The following is a 16,896-nucleotide window of genomic DNA, read 5'->3' on the forward strand; positions in this document are numbered from 1 at the left end:
GGGCAGCTGACCTGTGTCTGCTCCAGTTTCCTCCTCTGTAAAGCGGGGACAGGGAACGATATGCTTTTGTTAGAGCCCTTTAGTATGAAACGTGCAGTGGCCTTGCTGCTGCTAACCTTTGGTGATCCTGAGTGCACACGGTCCCATCACAGGACAGAGAACGAGCTGGTAGTGATGGGAGGCCTAAAGGGGCACGTACTCTTCTGAGCACTTCCAATGTATTATCACCTTTTCCCCTCCCTCCCTCCTTCCCTTTCTGCCGCACCTCTCTTCCTCCCTTTGTTTTCTTTTCTTGTCTTCCCTTTTTCCTTCCTTCCTTCCTAAATAATAGCTTTATTGTGATATAATTCACATAACCATGAAATTCACCCTTTTAAATTGTTTTAAATTCACCCTTTTAAACTCGGAGGTTTTTAGTATATTTACGGAGTCATACAATCTTCACCACAATTCTGTGAAGCATCATTCTGCTCCCCATTTTACAAATGAGGACAGAGCGACTCAGAGGGGTTAAGTAACTTGCCCAAGGACACACAGCAGTAGGTAGAGGAGTCAGGGCACTGGAGCCCAGGAAGGTTGACCACTGCGCCAGGCTGCACCCTGCACCTCCCCTAAGGGTGACAGCCTCTGGGTCGCGGCCTGTGGCCTGCTTGTGACCCTGACTGGTGTCTTCTCCCTGCAGATTTCCCGCTGCCCCATGAGTTTCTTTGACAGGACTCCCACCGGCCGACTCCTGAACTGCTTTGCGGGGGACTTGGATGAGCTGGACCAGCTCTTGCCCAGTGTGGCCGAAGGGTTCTTACTGCTCTTCCTGGCAGCGGTCTTCAACTTGTTGATTGTCAGCGTGATCTCTCCCTATATCCTGCTGATAGGGGTCGTGCTTGCCGTCATATGCTTCATTTACTATGTGTGAGTGGGTTCTTTTTGCTTGTGAAGAAATGGGCTTTGGGGCTTGGGGAGCGAGGCTGGGACTCAGCTGACATGGGTGGTCCCAGGGCGGACGGCCCAGGTCACTCCCTCTCCTTCTCGATGCAGGAAGTTCAAGAGGGCCGTCAATGTGTTCAAGAGGCTGGAGAACTACCAGCGTTCCCCCTTGTTCTCCCACATCCTCACCTCTCTGCGTGGCCTGAGCTCCATCCACGTCTACGGAAAAGCTGAAGACTTCATCACTGAGTGAGTCCTGCAGCCGTCCCAGGACGGGACCGCAGGTGGCGGGGAGGAGGGAGGCTGGGCGGGGAGCCTCTGGGCACAGCGTCAGCTGCGGAAGCGTCTGAGAGAATGTGCTTCATCCCATGTATGTCTCTGAGCCTCCGGAGCCTCATCTGTAAGGGGGTGCTGTCACGTGGGGGTCTCCGCTCCCGTCCTCGCACCAGAACGCAGGACATGGTGAGGCCAAAAGGAACAACGGAGCCATAGATAGGGGAGTCACACCACTATATTCTCGCTGGCGGCTGGTTGAGACACAAAAGGAAACATCCGCCAACACCCCAATGAGGGGTCTTCCTGTACCCCAGTCTCACTGGCAGCTGGGCGAGACACAGGAAGTAGGATCCACACGATCCGCAATCCACCATCCACGCTTGCTAACCCCTCTTGCTAGCCGCAATCTGCCATCCACTTCTCTGCCAACCAACCAACCTGCCGGCCTAGCCACGGCAGTTATATTAGTGGCTAATGGCTAACCGGTAACAGCGGATGGCCACCCAGCCACAGTGGATGGCCACCTCATTACAGCTGATGGCCATCTAATAACCGAGCCAGCACCTTTCCACGCGAGGCCGAGAGCCTAGAAACTGCTCTCTGGGACTCTGTCCCCACAGATGCTCACACAAGAATAAACACTAAGTGATGCAGAAAATGTTTGTAATCCTTAAACACCTGTGCGTCGTGCACACATATTAATATAATTAACGGCAAGAAGCATCGCTGTGTCAGCGCTTCTCATTCTGCTTTTTCCTGTCGCTTCCAAACAGGTATCTAATTTTAATAAAATACTAAGGAGCGATAGCTTTGTGAATAACAGCATTTCCTTGACTACTCACACCCATAGATTGGCCTTCTCAGTGTTTTTTGAAACAAAGATCCTACGACTGTTGCTGGGGCTTCATTGTATAATATGAACATATCGACTTGGAAAGAGCGAGCAAACATGTGGGCACTGAACTACATACAGGAGACTCCCAATCTGGTGGAAGACATAACACACAGAAATAGCACTATTTTTGTAACAATCCAGGGTTGAATATGGTAGGAGAGGCACAGAAGAGAGGGGCAGACAAAATGCCACGAGAATTCAGAGGGGAACTAGAGGGCCTGCCGCTGGGGCTGGGGAAGGCTCGCGGGGCGAGCACCTGAGCTGGCCTGAGGCCTGGGAACGTGGGCCTGGGAGGTGGCGTGTGCTCCGTTAACTGGAATGTGGGCTGAACCATGGCACCAGCTCTCCGAGTGGCACTGGAGAGCACCTGGGGACCCGACAGACACAGAACTGAGGGGTCCTTGAGTGAGGCACTCGTGCAGCCAAGCTGAGAGCTTGCCTGCCAGGTACTGAGCACCTGGGGATAGAGCAGTGGACACGACAGACACAGCCCCGCTCGGAGGTGTGTAGGAAGGGCCCGCTTGCCTTTATGCACTCACAAATCCTGGCCTTTATTCACTCTCACTGGTCCAATGGGGGTGACTTACCCAGCCGTAGACCAATCACCAAGGCCCGAGAAAGAGCTGATGCAGAGAGGCCTAAGTGGTCAAAGCCTCCTCTGAGACTGGGGCCAGGTAGAGGCCATGGCTGAGAAGGGGGGTGGGAAGAATCCCCCGAAGAAAAGGCAGGTTCTGTTGGTGGGGGTGGGGGCCGGATGCTGGAGGAAGCAACCGGTGTCCACCCTTGGGAACCCTGGGTTAGACAAACATGTTTCCAGGTGTCCTTCCTTTCTCAGGTTTGAAAGGCTAACCGATGCACAGAGTAACTACAGTCTGATGTTTCTGTCGTCCACGCGATGGGTGGCAGTGAGGCTGGAGCTCATGACCAACCTGATGACCTTGGTCGTGGCCTTGTTTGTGGCTTTTAGCACTTCCTTCGTCTCCCATTCCTATAAAGCCATGGCTGTCAGCTTCATTCTGCAGGTGAGGAAGGGGCTTGGGCACAGCGGGGGCTCGGCCTGTGGCCTGTGGGCAGACTTGGGGGACGTAGATTACTTCTTGGGTTTTGGCCGTTGGCCGTGATCTTATGAGCCTGCTGCTTTGCTCAGTTTCCTTTTCAACGGGAAGTCTGGATTCAAAGATATTCAGTGAAATCACAGAATATTGGAATTGAAGGGCAACCCACAGGTAATAGAGTCCAACATTCTTATTTGCAGATGGGGAAACTGAGGCCCAGGATGGGGAAGGAAGTGTTGGAGCGGACAGAGCAGGAACGATCACCTCCTGGTTGCCTGGCTGGTGTCTTTTCACTTTCCTGACCCAGTGGCCCAGCTTTTCTGAGTTAGCTGGGGAGGCTATAAAAATATGGGGGCCTCAGGCCTCCCCTGGAGCGGGGCTTCTTGGACTAGAAAGAGCATAAGACCTGAGACAGAGCCCTTGGCCCCTCAAAGGCTTCCTCAGCGGGGGCCCCTGGGGCTGACAGGAAGACCCGCTGCAGAGCACGGCCCTAGCAATTCGGAGGCAGGTCCTGGTCGGCTGGGGTCTTAGAATCTAACTTTAAAAACAGGTTCTCCAGGGGACGCTGATGTGGCAACCTGCCTACCTCATGTGTCTGGCACACTGAGGGTGTGGAAAGGGACTGGCTGGTCAAGGTTCACGCCCGCAGACTCCTGGGAAGGGCTGTCCTTGCAGGGCTGTGGGGCCAGAGGCCGGCTCAGCAGCCACCTCCGGGCGCTGGCTGCACAGTCCCAGGGCGCCCCTCCCCCAGGCAGCGTTCACTAGCCCGCCCCCCTCTCTGCGCTGGTGTGGCTCTCTCTCTGCGGCTGTAGATCTTCTGCCCCAATGCTGAGGTGTGTTTTGGGACATGGAAAGGGACTCTGTCTTGCTCCTTGTTGAGCCGCTGCAGCAGGCACACATTTGCACGTCCACACTGCCCCATCCACACCCACGTGCACACAGCCTTCCCAGGCTACACAGGGTGGCTGTGCGGTGCTCACACTTGCAGACAGCTGACCAGTGGGTGACCGTGGGGTTCACTGGAGCTGGTGCTGAGCTGCTGCGCTAGGCATTGTGAGTAGCCTTCCACGGCACTGTCACCACGTGCCAGCAGACACGGCGAGGTGGTTCAGGAGTGTGGTTTGGGACGCGCAGGTTCACACCAGGCTCTGCCATCATTGGCAGTGTGATTCGGAGGAGGCTCTTATCCTCCTGGTGCCCAGGATTCCTCATCTGTAAAAGGGACATGATCACAAGTCCCCAGATCATGGGCTTGTGAGGAATGTGTGTGAATGTGAGGGTGGATGCATGTTAGACACGCAAACGTGTGCTCGATAAATGTTCGCTGTGTCTGTCCATGACCTACAGAGAGGAAACTAGAGCTTCGAGCCTTAAGGTGCCCACGTCCCCGCAGCCTGTAAGCGACAGGTCTGTCCACAGTGGGACACACTCCCTCCCTCCCTCCTCTCTCTGACACATGCACATGTGCATGAACACACACATGCACCGCCCCCCCCCCCCATCAGTGCAGTGCAGAGCTGCTCCCAAGCCTTCCAGAAGTCTGGGGAGAGGTGCCAAACTGACGTCCTAGGGGACCTGGAGTCACTCGGGCCAGAAATCTCCCGGTGCAGGGGGGGCGGGGGGTGGGACAGAGGCACGCAGGCACCTGCTCAGTCTCCCCAGGTCGCATCGCCGCAGACGCCCATGAGGAACTCTGTCTGGAGGCCTGACTTTGCTTCAAAACAGCCCTAGTCCATCCTTTCTTCTCAACGTCTGCTGCGCTGTCGGAGGGTGTCATCTCTATCCTGGGGAGCGACCTCCCAGCCCCTGCCTGCCCCCACCCTGAAAACCCTTCCGCTCCACCTTCTACACTCCTCACCAGACTGATTTCTGCTGACGTGAGGTGCTCCTCACCTCACTGCCTTGCTCAGGGCCTCCAGGCTCCGTGATCTTATGCATTGGGTCTGGGCTCTGGGCCCTGCTTTCCAGGCCCCTCAAATCTGGCCCCATGACAGCAGTGTGCACTCCCTCCTCTTGTCAAACTAGTACCTTGCTGACTTCTGTGTACACCCTCCAGGAAATCACAGTCACGCTCTGGGAGGCAGGAATCCTACGCCATGTTGCTTTGCAGCCCTAAGAAGTTCCTCAGTAAAGACTACAGATGCTCCTGGTTGCAAGCCAAAGCAAGCCGTGCAACCAACTCATGCTGCCATGTCTGTTGCCCTGTCTGTCTCGCCATCCAACTGGGCACTCCTTGAGGGCAGGGCCCATGTCTGTTGCGCTTCGCGGCATGGAGCCTGGCCTCAGCCCTGCACACAGCTCTCCGTCAGGGTCTGGTGACTGAGTGCACCCCGCAGTCATCGTCCAGGGCTCTGCGTGGCCTGTTTCCCTGGATCTTGAGCATATAGACGGGGGCCGCATTCCCAGCTCTGCCCCCAGCTTCCGGGTCTTCTGTGTAACGCATTTCCTCTCTCTGGGCCTCAGTTTCCTTGCCTGTGGGGCCTCCATTCCCAGAGAGTCCCTGAGACTCCGCTAGGCCTAGGTTCCCTTGAAGGCAGAGCCTGATGCAAGGACCTGGGTGCAGGCTGATGACTTGGGAGATGCTTCTGGGAAATGGGAAGAGGAAGGCGGGGCACTGTCCTAGGTCACCAGCGCTTACTCCACTGGGACCTCCTGAGAAGCACATAGGACGCTCCCAGGATTGTCCCTGAAGGCGGAGGACAGCAGCCTGTACACACCAGCACCTCTCCCCACGAGGGGAGGGCTGCTCCCAGGGGCCTTCGCTGCTCTGTGTTTCTGGTCTGCACCATGCGTGGGCTGCGTGGGGCCTGAGGTGTGGATGAAGATTTGGGGCAGAAAGCAGACAGTACTGAGGTGGAAAGGTGTCAGAACTGGCCACCCCAGCTGTATCTAACTCAGGAGTGGGCTCCAGGGCTCCAGAGGCATCTCCCCAGTCTTGTAGGAGATGGTTTGAGGACCAGCTGCTCGGGGGCCGTGGCAATGAGCGGGTTTCAGAGCTCTGAGAGCTTGCACACTCCCAGTAACCACTTGGCCTGACGCTTCTCCTCCGTTGCAGCTGGCGTCCACCTTCCAGGCCGCCATCCGGATGGCCTCGGAGACAGAGGCACACTTCACGGCTTTGGAGAGGGTGCTGCAGTATATACAGGTGGGACGCAGCCTCTGTGGCCTCTGCAAGGCCAGCACCGCAGGGCTCAGGGGACGTTCCCAGGAGGAGACCGGGGCTCTGGACCCTTTTCCCCCATCGTCCCCACACCTGCTACCTCATCTCTCCAAAGCTCCTTTTGACCACTCCCTCTACCTGCCAGCATTCCTGGATGTAGAAAGAATAATCTGCCCTTTTTAGAAATCAGAGGTTTGCCCAAGTCTAGTAATAATCATGATAATAACAATTGCTACTGCTGTTGCTTTTATTTATGTCATAGTGGTAGTTAAGCACTGCTATAGATTTTGGAGTCAGGTCACCCGGTTCAAGTCTAAGCTTTGCCGCTTGAATCAGCTGTGTGACCTGTGGCAACTTATTCAGCTTCTCTGTTCCCCAACTCTGAAATGGGAAAGATGACAGGACCTACTTCATTGGGTTATTACAAAGATTAAATAATGTAATACGTAAGCACTTAGCAGTGCCTGGCCCACAGTAAGACTCACTGTTATTATACACAGGTTATCTCAGAATTACAAAACCATTTTATAAGGTTGATTGAATTATTATCCGATCATCTGGAAGAGGAACCTGAGGCTTGGCCTGATTAAGCATCTTGCTTACATTACATGGCCAGGGGCTGGCAGAGCCCTTTAAAGGCAGGTCTCCTGTCCCTGCTATATGAGTGGCGTTTGCGAGTCGTAGAGCTTGGATTTAAGCCTGAGGGACACTGTTGTGACACTGCGCTGACAGTGGGGAGCCGTGACTTGCTGGCAGGAGACCCTGCTTCTTCTCCATCATTCTTTCCTCCCAACACACCCAACTGCGCCTGGCCCAGGGCCGTGGGCTTGGAGTCGGGCAGCCCTGGGTTAGTCCTCGCTTGTCCACTCCTCAGCCGTGGGATCTTAAGCAAGTCGGTGAGCCTGTTTGAGCCTGTTTCCTCACCTGTGACATGCATCTGAAAATGCCTAGTCACAGGGTGAAGGTAGAGAACCAGTCTCCACAGAGCTCAGAGCCGTAAAACATGCCCCCTGGGGGCAGTGAGCTCTGTCACCCCTATTGCCAGTGTTCTGGATTCTATTTCTTTCAAGCCTCACAAATCAAATTAGAAAAAGCTTTCTGTGTTCACAACAAGGGGGCCAGCCATATGGTTTATCACTCTTTTGGGATCAAACCGTGTGCCCTTCAGGGCACTGAGGGCAGGGATGGTCCGCTTGGGGTGTCCTCTGATCACACGGTGGCTGGACCACAATGCAGGGCAGGCTGGGATGGGTCAGCGGGGGCTGGTCGGAGACAGATGGTAACTATTGATTTCTTTTTCTTTCTTCAAAAATGAGATGTGTGTCCCTGAGGCTCCTTTACACATTGAAGGCGCAAACTGTCCCCCAGGGTGGCCACAGCGCGGGGAAATCACGTTCCAGGATTATCAGATGAAATACAGAGACAACACACCTATTGTTCTGAGGGGCATCAACCTGACGATTCACGGCCAGGAAGTGGTGGGCATCGTGGGCAGGACAGGCTCAGGTGAGCTGAGCGTCCCGGGCATGCCGTCCTCCACTCTGGCCTTTGGGTGGACCTATTTTCGGGTATGGTGACCCCATGGTATTTGCCGGCCATTACTTTGGGCTGGTCCCTGTGTCAGACACTGGTGGACAAAACCCAAAGTCCCTGCTGTCACGGGGCCCCAGGGGAGGAGACAGATGTTACACAAATCATCCGATAAGGGAATCAATAAGGTAGTTGCAGGTTGTGGTGAGCGCCGCGGAGGAAACAAAAGGGGTGGTGTTGAACAGAGTAGTGGGTTGGTGGGTCTTGAGCCACGGTGGCCTGGGCTCTGAGGCCAGCATGGGAGCTGAGACAGGACAGGGGACAGGGTGCAGGGGGGCAAGGAGTGAAATCTGGGTCCCCTTTTGCTTCTCCTCCTGTCCTCCCTTCCTAGACCTCTCGTCAGCCTCCTTCGTCTCCCTCTTTTCAACTTCTGTCCTTCTCTTCTTCTCCTCTCACTTTTGGGAGATCTGGTCTAAGTGTCCCTCCCTCCCACTCTGCATTGTTCAGACATATTGTTCAGAGACACTGCCCAACTTGATTCTGGCCCCACCCTTGTGCAGCCGGGAGCTGCCTCCTCCAGGGAGCCCCCGTGCCCCCCATGACTAGAGCTTTCATGGGTCTGCCCGTCCTCAGGACTCACACTACTGCCAGGTGAAGCACTTCCCACAGTGTTTCGTGTGTTCTTTCATTCATATTTCTCGCCTGCAGTTGGCCTGAGAGGGCTGGGGTTGGACGCAGAGAAGCCCTGTGTGGAGCCTGGGCCACTGACTGTATTCACTCAGCATTATTGAGCCCTAGGGAGCCAGGCAGTGGGAACATAAAGGTGAACTGGACGCACAGCTGCCGCCCATAAGGACCTTACCGTTTAGAGCAGAGGCAGTGAACGCAAATGCTTTAGCAGCCTGGCAAGTAACACAGATGAGTGAGCTGGCTCTGGGTGCGGTGGGGGGCGGTGAGGGGGGAAGGGCAGTGACTGAGCTGGAGAACAGTTCTCCCTTGGGAAGCACTACACTCAGCTCCAGCTGCTTGTTGCCTGGGGGGCCATGGGGTCCAGCGTTGCCACCTGTTGCAAGACAAGCATGCAGTTTGAATTTTTATATATAGGATCTTTGGATTTTTGAAATTTTGGCAAGTAATTTTAAAAATTGCAGCAACATGGTGTGTGTGAAACACAACATATATGTGGCTGGATTTCATCCGGGGCCTCCACGCGTACCTTCTGATCTCGGCTGGAAGCAATCTGCCGGTGGTTTGGGGTACAAAGGAGGGGCCACGGAGGAGAACGGGTCAGGTGCGTGCTCACCAGGTGTGACCGGTGCTGCGGCCAGTGCAGAGCTGGACACGGAGCCCCGCTGTCTCTTGCCCGCCAGGGAAATCCTCCTTGGCGGTGGCTCTCTTCCGCCTGGTGGAGCCCACCGCGGGCCGGATTCTGATTGACGGCGTGGACATCTGCAGCATCGGCCTGGAGGACCTGCGGTCCAAGTTCTCCATCATCCCTCAAGACCCTGTCCTGTTCTCAGGAACCATCAGGTGAGCGGGGGGCCACAGGTCAGTCAGCTGGTGGCCAGCGCCCAATTTCTGGGCCACTCGTGCCTACCTGGCCCACCTCCCTGAGGTGTCCTGGAAGACTGAACGCGGCCCTGATACTATACAGAAGAGCATTCTGTAAACCGTGATGTCTTCACACAAGCCACACGTGGCTTTCATTTCTTCAGACCCTGATGGGATCGGCCAGAGTTCAGTTAGCCAGCAGCATTTGCCCTGGGGCTGCCACACTCTTTCGTGTCTGGAAGTGGTTGACTGTCGTCTTTCCACCCACTGCGGGGAGCCCACGGGGACATCTGAGGCTGCACGTTAGGGAGTGCTTCTTCGGGGGTACACATTCCAGGCAGGGGAGACGTGGGAAGTCCGGGCAGTCCAGTCCATGAAGCAGACACAACAAGATCTTTCCTGCCTCTTCTCCACACGTCCTACCTCCTTGGAAGTCAGCTCGGGGCCTAAACTTCACCCCATGACTGCTCCTACCTGACTGTGCACAGTAACTGTGTGGGACCTCCACGGCATGGCCACTGAGGAACGCTGACGCGCCAAACATGAAGCTAGAGCCCTTAGGTCTCAGGGATACTAAAGAGGAATTCTTAGAGGCAAGAGGGTAAACTGACCTCAGAGCTCCATTCATTCATTCATTCATTCATTCATTCATTCATTCATCTGTCATCCATTTTACTTGCCTTTTCTGAGCCTCTGCCAGGTCTAGACATTGTGCGGGGGGCTGGGGATACTTTGATGAATGATCACTGTCCCTGCCCCCCCAGGAGCTCACAGTGTAGTCAGGGGTGGGGGCTGTGAAGATGTAACAATACCTGACAAATTAGAATACAAGGAGGTAATTGCTAGATCAGACATATGAACAAAGGATGACATGAGCTAAGGGAACTCAGAAGTAGGACAAATAACTGCCTGGGCAAATCCAGAAAGGCTTCACAGAGGAGGTGACATTTGAAGAGGCTCTTGAAGGATAAGTAGGAGCTTGCCTGGCAGAGAAAAGGGAGAAACTCTTTCCAGTGAGAGTATATAATATATATATGTGCACAAACAGAGAATTTAAAAATGACTGCATTGTTTTAGGGGGATGAGAAAACATCTAATGATAGATTTCTGCGTTAAGGTAGAATTTGGCCAAGTCTATCGTGCCTTGGGGTAGGAGTAGTAAAAGTATGAATTACCGTTTATCGAGCATTGATATATGCCAGTCCTGGGCTTTATTATTCTCTCACTTAACTGTCACAACAGCCTTCTGAGATGGGCACTTTCATTATTCCCCCTTACAGGTGAAGAAGCTGAACTTAGAGAGGAAAAGTGACTTGTTTAAGGAGACACACGAGTAAATGGTAAAGATAAGTTATAACCCAGGGAGTCTAACCCCTTCGTCAGTGATATCCGCTCTCGCCCCAGGAAGGCGTATGGCCTGGAGTCCAAATCTGAATCGTGTAGCTTGAAGGTTCTGTCTAACTCTGAGTGTCTTTGATTCCAGCCTGTCCCTCAGACTGACTTGTAATATGACCTTGAACAAGCCATGTAATACTGATTAGCCACAATTTTCTCATCAATGAAAAGGGTGTACCCATCTCAAGGGGGACAAGGTGTCAATGAGCCCATCCGTGAAAATGCTTTGGAGATTCTCAAATATCATGCAGATGAGACATTCTACCTTCCGCTTCTTTCATACAGTCAAGCCCTAGACACAAAGTAGGTGTGTGGCTGCCAGAACTGGGGAAAGACAAAGCAGAGGCTAAGAACAGGCTCCAATCAGGACTCAATGTTGCCTACGACAAGCGTGTTTGCTAAGTTGCCCACATCAGATCCAAGCGCAAACCTTAATGGGTACAAAGTCCAGAGAGATCACAGCCTGACGTTAGCTGTCACGAAGATCACTTAGGATTTTTTCACGGCAAGAGACAGGAAAACCAACCCCACCGCAATCAGATGCCATTTTATACCTACTAGGATGATGACAATAAAAAAGAAAGAAAGGAACATAAGTATTGGCGAGGATGTTGAGAAATTAGAACGCTCATTCGTGCATGGCTGGTGGGCATGTGCAATGGCGCAGCCACTGTAGAAAACAATTTGGAGTTCTTCAAAAAGTTACGTATAGAATTACTATGTGATCCAGCAATTCCACTCCTAGGTATTACCTGAGTTGAAAGCGGGACTTGCACAGATCTTTGTGTACCAGTGTTTGTGGCATTATTCACAAGAGCCCAAAAGTGAAACAACCCAATTGCTCATCAATGGATGAATGGATAAACGAAATGTGGTCTATACATACAATGGAATGTTATTCAGCCATAAAAAGGAATGAAAATTCTGGTGTATGCTCTAACATGGCGGGGCCTTGCAAACATTATGCTAAATGAAATAGGCAAAACGCAAAAGGATAAATACTGTGTAGTTCCACTCAAATGAGGTGCCTGGAATAGGCAAATTCGTAGAGACAGAAAGTAGAACAGAGTTATGAGGGCTGGTGGCGGGGAGCGGGAAGGGAGATTGCTTATGGGTAGAGTTTGTTGGGGATGATGAGTTTTAGTGGATGGTTATCCAACATGGTAAATGTATTTACCACCACTGTGTTTTAGAATTATAAATGGTTATGATGATAAATATTAGGTTATGCATAGTCTACACACACCCCCCAAATGGCTGAAGTTCAAAAGGCCTCTTGGCTCATGATACTGGCAAAGCCAAGGCTGATTCAAGGACCCAGTGCCCCCTAACTCTGACTTTGGCTTTACTGTGGGCTCTAATGAGGGCCCTGGGACGCCATGTGCCCCGCCTGAGGCAGGATGGTTGCAGCCTGTCCTGTGCAGTCAGAGGAGGAGCAAGCCTCTCTTTGGGCGATTGCTTTAAAAGTCCTGAGGTACATACGTGCTTACCTGTCTCTCCCAAGCAATCCCAGGGCCAGGCATTGCCCTGTACTGATTGGCTTCCACCCGAGCAGTCACCTGCTCCACCCCTGGAGTTGGTGGCAGAGCCCCTCCTGGACCACATGGGCTTGGGCGCTGGGGAGCAAGTGGCCCCCAAACAAGATCTGGGGGCTGCCACCTGCAGGGAATGGCTACTGACCGGTACAAGAAGTGGTCAGTCATGGTGGTGCAGGGGCTTCTCTATAGCCAGTAGTCCAGTGGCAGCCATTGTTGGTCGGGAGCTGGGTAAGACAGCCTGCTCAGGGGGCCAGTGTGCGGGGTGGTGACCGCACCCTGCTCTGCCTCTCATCTCCTCTGGCAGGTTCAACCTCGATCCCTTTGACCGCTACACGGATGAGCAGATCTGGGACGCCCTGCAGAGGACCTTCCTGAGCAAGACAGTGAGTGGCGCCCACGCCAGCGCTTAGTCTCAGCCTGGCTCCTCACACGTGGTATTCCAGACGGTGCCACTTTGGGGCGCAGATTAAGCTGCCTCACGATGAGAAGATCTGGGGTTCCTAAACAGAGGCTGACGGCAGCCAGACACCAGCAGTGAGCCAGCACATTCTAGGCTCAGGGACATGGCAGAGGCTGCGTCCTGCTGATTTCCATGCAGGGGGAGCGAATGAACACGCCGGTGAATAGACGGACTTTCGGACGGTGGGCCGACGCCGACAGGCAGTTTGGTGGGAGCGGTCCCTGTCCATGGGCTGGCCAGGCCAGGCCTCTGTAGGGACTGGACCTTTGAGCTGAGACCAGTGCTAAGAGCACAGCGACACAGATCTGGGAGAGAACATTCTAGGCACAGGGACTAGTGCCTGCAAAGACCCTGAGGTGGGAGTGAGACGGGCGGGCGCAGGTGAAGGAGGAGTGTGTGTGTGGGGGGGCGATACAGAATGCGACGGGAGAGTTACAAGGGGTCAGGTCTCACCCCACAGGGCCTATGCGCCCACAGACCTACATGGCCTATAGCTCGTCTTCCCCCAAATTACAGATCTCCAAGTTCCCCCAGAGGCTGCAAGCAGAAGTGGCGGAAAACGGGGAGAACTTCTCTGTGGGGGAGAGGCAGCTGCTCTGCATCGCTCGAGCCCTGCTTCGCAGTCCCAAGGTGAGGCCCCTGAGCAGCCACGGGGCCACGGAGGGCCCTGGGTGGGGAACACACCTCTGTCGCCCTCCACACCATCACAGGGCGTCCACAGGGGCTCACATGTGTCACCGATGGCACTCCACATGCATCTGTGGGGCAGTGAGGCCTGGGCCCCGCGAGCCCTGACATCCCGCGCCTGCGCTGACATGGTCCACCCTTAGGACAAATCGATGCGCTTTTCCTACAAAAAGTGAAAAGGTTGGAAGCCTATGAATTTAAAAACTGCCCTCTGCACATTCTTTTTAAAACTCCGACGCAGGACACACCCTTGTCTATTAAAATGGAGACTCAGGGGACAGCTGTCCCAGGGCAAAATTACATACTTTTTTTTTTTTAAATTACATACTTTTAAGAAGTTTCATCTGATGGAGTTTCTTGACGTTTTGCAAAGAGTTCGCCAGTAATTTTATGTATTTGACTCCCTGGGCTAGTTAGGATCCAATTTTCTCTCACAGCAAGGCAACACACACACATGTACATACACCTCCACACTCACACATGGATGCAGACTGGCACATGTGTGTACACACACACCACACAACATGGCTAATTCATGATAAGTGCAAAAACTGCTGGTGCAGAGCAGAGCTGGGGGCCAGAGCAGGCGGAGCATGGAGGGGCCTGAGACCGAAGGGGCTTTCAGGGGAGAAGGGCCTCCCCCTTCCCGAGCTAGCTGGACGACAGGACAGGACTTGCAGTGTGGATGCAGCCCTCTTCACCTCTCAGTTCCTCCTTTCTCCGGACTGTTCCCCAAATTTGACTCATCACTTGACGATTTTTGTCCTGTCTGCATATCCTGTGATTTACTCGTGATGCCCTCTTTTTAAAAACAGGCTCCTCTTAAACAGTGACATATGTGAAATCCTACTTTCTGTGCTAGTTACATTTCCTCATGCCTATCGTTCACGAGATAAATAGCAACGTGTGAAAGTGAAAAGAACGATTCCCCATATACTGGCCACACCACACCGCATGCCGCTCAGGGCGCGGGCATGCCCCTCTGTGGGGCATGCTCTACATTAGGTCAGACAAATGGCAAGGAAGGCAGTTCATAAAACAAGAAGATGCCACCGGGATGTTTTCATTTTCAAGAACTTCATTCTCTGGTCACTAAAGAATACTGAGCTGAGCTCTTGGCTGTGAGCTAACATTCTTTTCCTAACGTGATGGATAACTAGAGCCCTAAGTGGCTTCTGAGCTCAGTCCAAATGTCTCCTGTTCCAGCTAAGCGACTCGGTGGCTGAGTCATGGACCCAGGACTGGGCCCAGGCTCGGGGCCCAAGGAGGCCGCCCCCACTCCTGTTTTGTCTCCCCCCAGATCATCATCATTGACGAAGCCACAGCCGCCATTGACCTGGAGACTGACGCCCTGATCCAGCGCACAATCTCCGAGGCCTTCCGGGGCTGCACGGTCCTGGTCATCGCACACCGCGTCTCCACCATCCTCAACTGTGACCGCATCCTGGTCATGGGCGACGGGAAGGTCAGAACCGCTCTCGGGGTCGGGGAAGGACGGGCGCTCAGGGGACCTTCGGGTCCTTCCAGACTGAGCTCAGCTGTGTCCCTGGCCCCTCCCGTCCTTTCTCCACCTCTCAGGTTATAGAATTTGACAGGCCTGAGGTCCTGCAGAACAAGCCTGGTTCCTTGTTTGCATCCCTACTGGCAACATCCAGGTCATCAAGCTAAGAAACATGGAGGCTGCACGGGGGCTGGTGGCTGAGGTCACCAAGCGTACAGCTAGCTGCGAGGCCTGCCGTCTATGACCTTCTGGTGAAGAGACGGCTACTTCTCCCAAAAGTCGGGCTGAAATGGGCCCACTGGTGCTGGGGGTTGGGATGGGAAAGGAGACTAAGGGAGCAACACCTGGGAAAGGCCACTCGGCTCCCCAAACCTGAGACCCCCAGCGTCATCTGAGACCAGGGGGTCAAATGATCACGTGCCTCTTTTTCACTCTTAAAATAATACATTGGCTAATTTCATAATAATGTAAAAGCTTATAGTTTTCTGATCTGTGTAAAAAGTGTTGCAAATGATGTTGATTTTGTAAAAAAAAATAAAAGTAAGAAAAAGTCACATTCTCTGTTCTGCTTTCTACATTAGTGAGGACCCATTCAGCGGCAGGGAACAGAAATTCCTTCAAACTGATTTCTGGAAAAAGGGACTTTATTGGCTCATGTAATGGGAAGGTCCAGAAAGAGTTCTGGGTTGGGTGCCAGGGTGAAAAGGACGTCTGCCTTGTGGACTCTACCCGTCTTCTCTCTTTTTTCCTGTGTTTGGCTTCGCTGTCTCGTCCGTCATCTTCCTCCTCCTGGTGGCATCATGGCTGCCAGCAGTTGTAGGCTCACATCCCACCCGTTCAGCACCCCCTGGTCATGTGCTCCTCCCTGAACCAATCACGTGCTAGGCTGTTGAAATACAGTGACAGACCAGGCCCGAGTCACAAGCTCACACCTGGGCCTGGGGATGGGGTCAGTTGCCGGAATACGTGAACTGAGAATGGAGGGGGTTGTTTCTCCGAAATAAAGTTGGGGTGCTCTTAACCACATGAAGGAGGAAAGGATACGGAGGCTGGGCGGGCCCGAAACAGTAGCTGTTTGTTTACTGATTAGAGTACAGATGGGTGGAATCAGAGTTAATTCATGACATATGACAACTGGAAACAAGATAATTTGTTGCCTCCCTCCCCAGTGGTTATAGATATATAAATAGAAAAGGTAATCATTTTCAACTTACTTCCAGGGAGACCTCGCTGTTGTGGGGAAAAATGTTTCCAACTAGTTTTGTTTTGTTTTGTTTTTAGATTATGGTATCTGATTATGACACGAGAAAAATCAATTCAGTCTACAAATATTTTCTGCTCTGTGTCTTGCACTGGGCTAGGTGCTGGGGGGTGCAATGATGTCCCTGCCCTCGTGGAATGTGCCCTCATGTAAACAAGTAAACAGGTGGTTCCAGGACCAAGTGACAGGCGGTGTGGATGGTGCAGGAGATGGGAACAGTCAGAGCGGGCTTCCTGGTAGAGGTGAGGTTGCGGTTTACTAAGACCTGAGAAATGAACACACATTTGCTCAGACGAAGAGGACTGGGGCAAAAAAGGCTGTCCCAGGCAGCGAGGACAGCTAATAAAGCCCCGCAGGAAGGAACTGTGATGGGATGATGCAAACAGAGGGAAAGGTCCAAGTCCTGGTTCGTGACACGTACTTCTGTCCCTTCCTGGGGCTCTTCGGCATCACCTACTTCTCTTCCCAGGGTACTTCCTAGGTGAATATCTTCTCTCTTTTAAAAATCCCTTTGACCCGGTTGACTCCCCTTCCCCTCAGTTCTTGCCTTTTCTTCTTGGACCCTGCAGAGTGTCTGGGGGTCCCTCCTGCTCCCACCCTATCCCAAGTCTGCAGGGCCGCAGACTCGCTCAAGTGCAGGTTGAAGGTGACTACTCACTTGCC

The 16,896-nt window shown here is 53.3% G+C and overlaps 1 protein-coding gene across 1 annotated transcript in view; it reads left to right on the top strand.

Annotated features, from left to right (window-relative positions):
• Positions 1-15,526, top strand: part of ABCC11 (ATP binding cassette subfamily C member 11) — a 49,106-nt gene extending 33,580 nt beyond the window's left edge. The window contains exons 20-29 of the mRNA XM_019731878.3: positions 683-909; positions 1,036-1,173; positions 2,931-3,117; positions 6,206-6,295; positions 7,627-7,816; positions 9,211-9,370; positions 12,629-12,707; positions 13,301-13,414; positions 14,772-14,936; positions 15,050-15,526. Of these exons, the coding sequence (XP_019587437.3) occupies positions 683-909; positions 1,036-1,173; positions 2,931-3,117; positions 6,206-6,295; positions 7,627-7,816; positions 9,211-9,370; positions 12,629-12,707; positions 13,301-13,414; positions 14,772-14,936; positions 15,050-15,139 (1,440 nt within the window). The 3' untranslated portion in view covers positions 15,140-15,526. The remainder of the gene's footprint in view (positions 1-682; positions 910-1,035; positions 1,174-2,930; positions 3,118-6,205; positions 6,296-7,626; positions 7,817-9,210; positions 9,371-12,628; positions 12,708-13,300; positions 13,415-14,771; positions 14,937-15,049) is intronic.
• Positions 15,527-16,896: the final 1,370 nt, after the last annotated feature.

Source organism: Rhinolophus sinicus, chromosome 8 (assembly GCF_057876585.1).
Source record: "Rhinolophus sinicus isolate RSI-liver-muscle chromosome 8, RSI-T2T, whole genome shotgun sequence".
NCBI classification, from domain to species: Eukaryota; Metazoa; Chordata; class Mammalia; order Chiroptera; family Rhinolophidae; genus Rhinolophus; species Rhinolophus sinicus.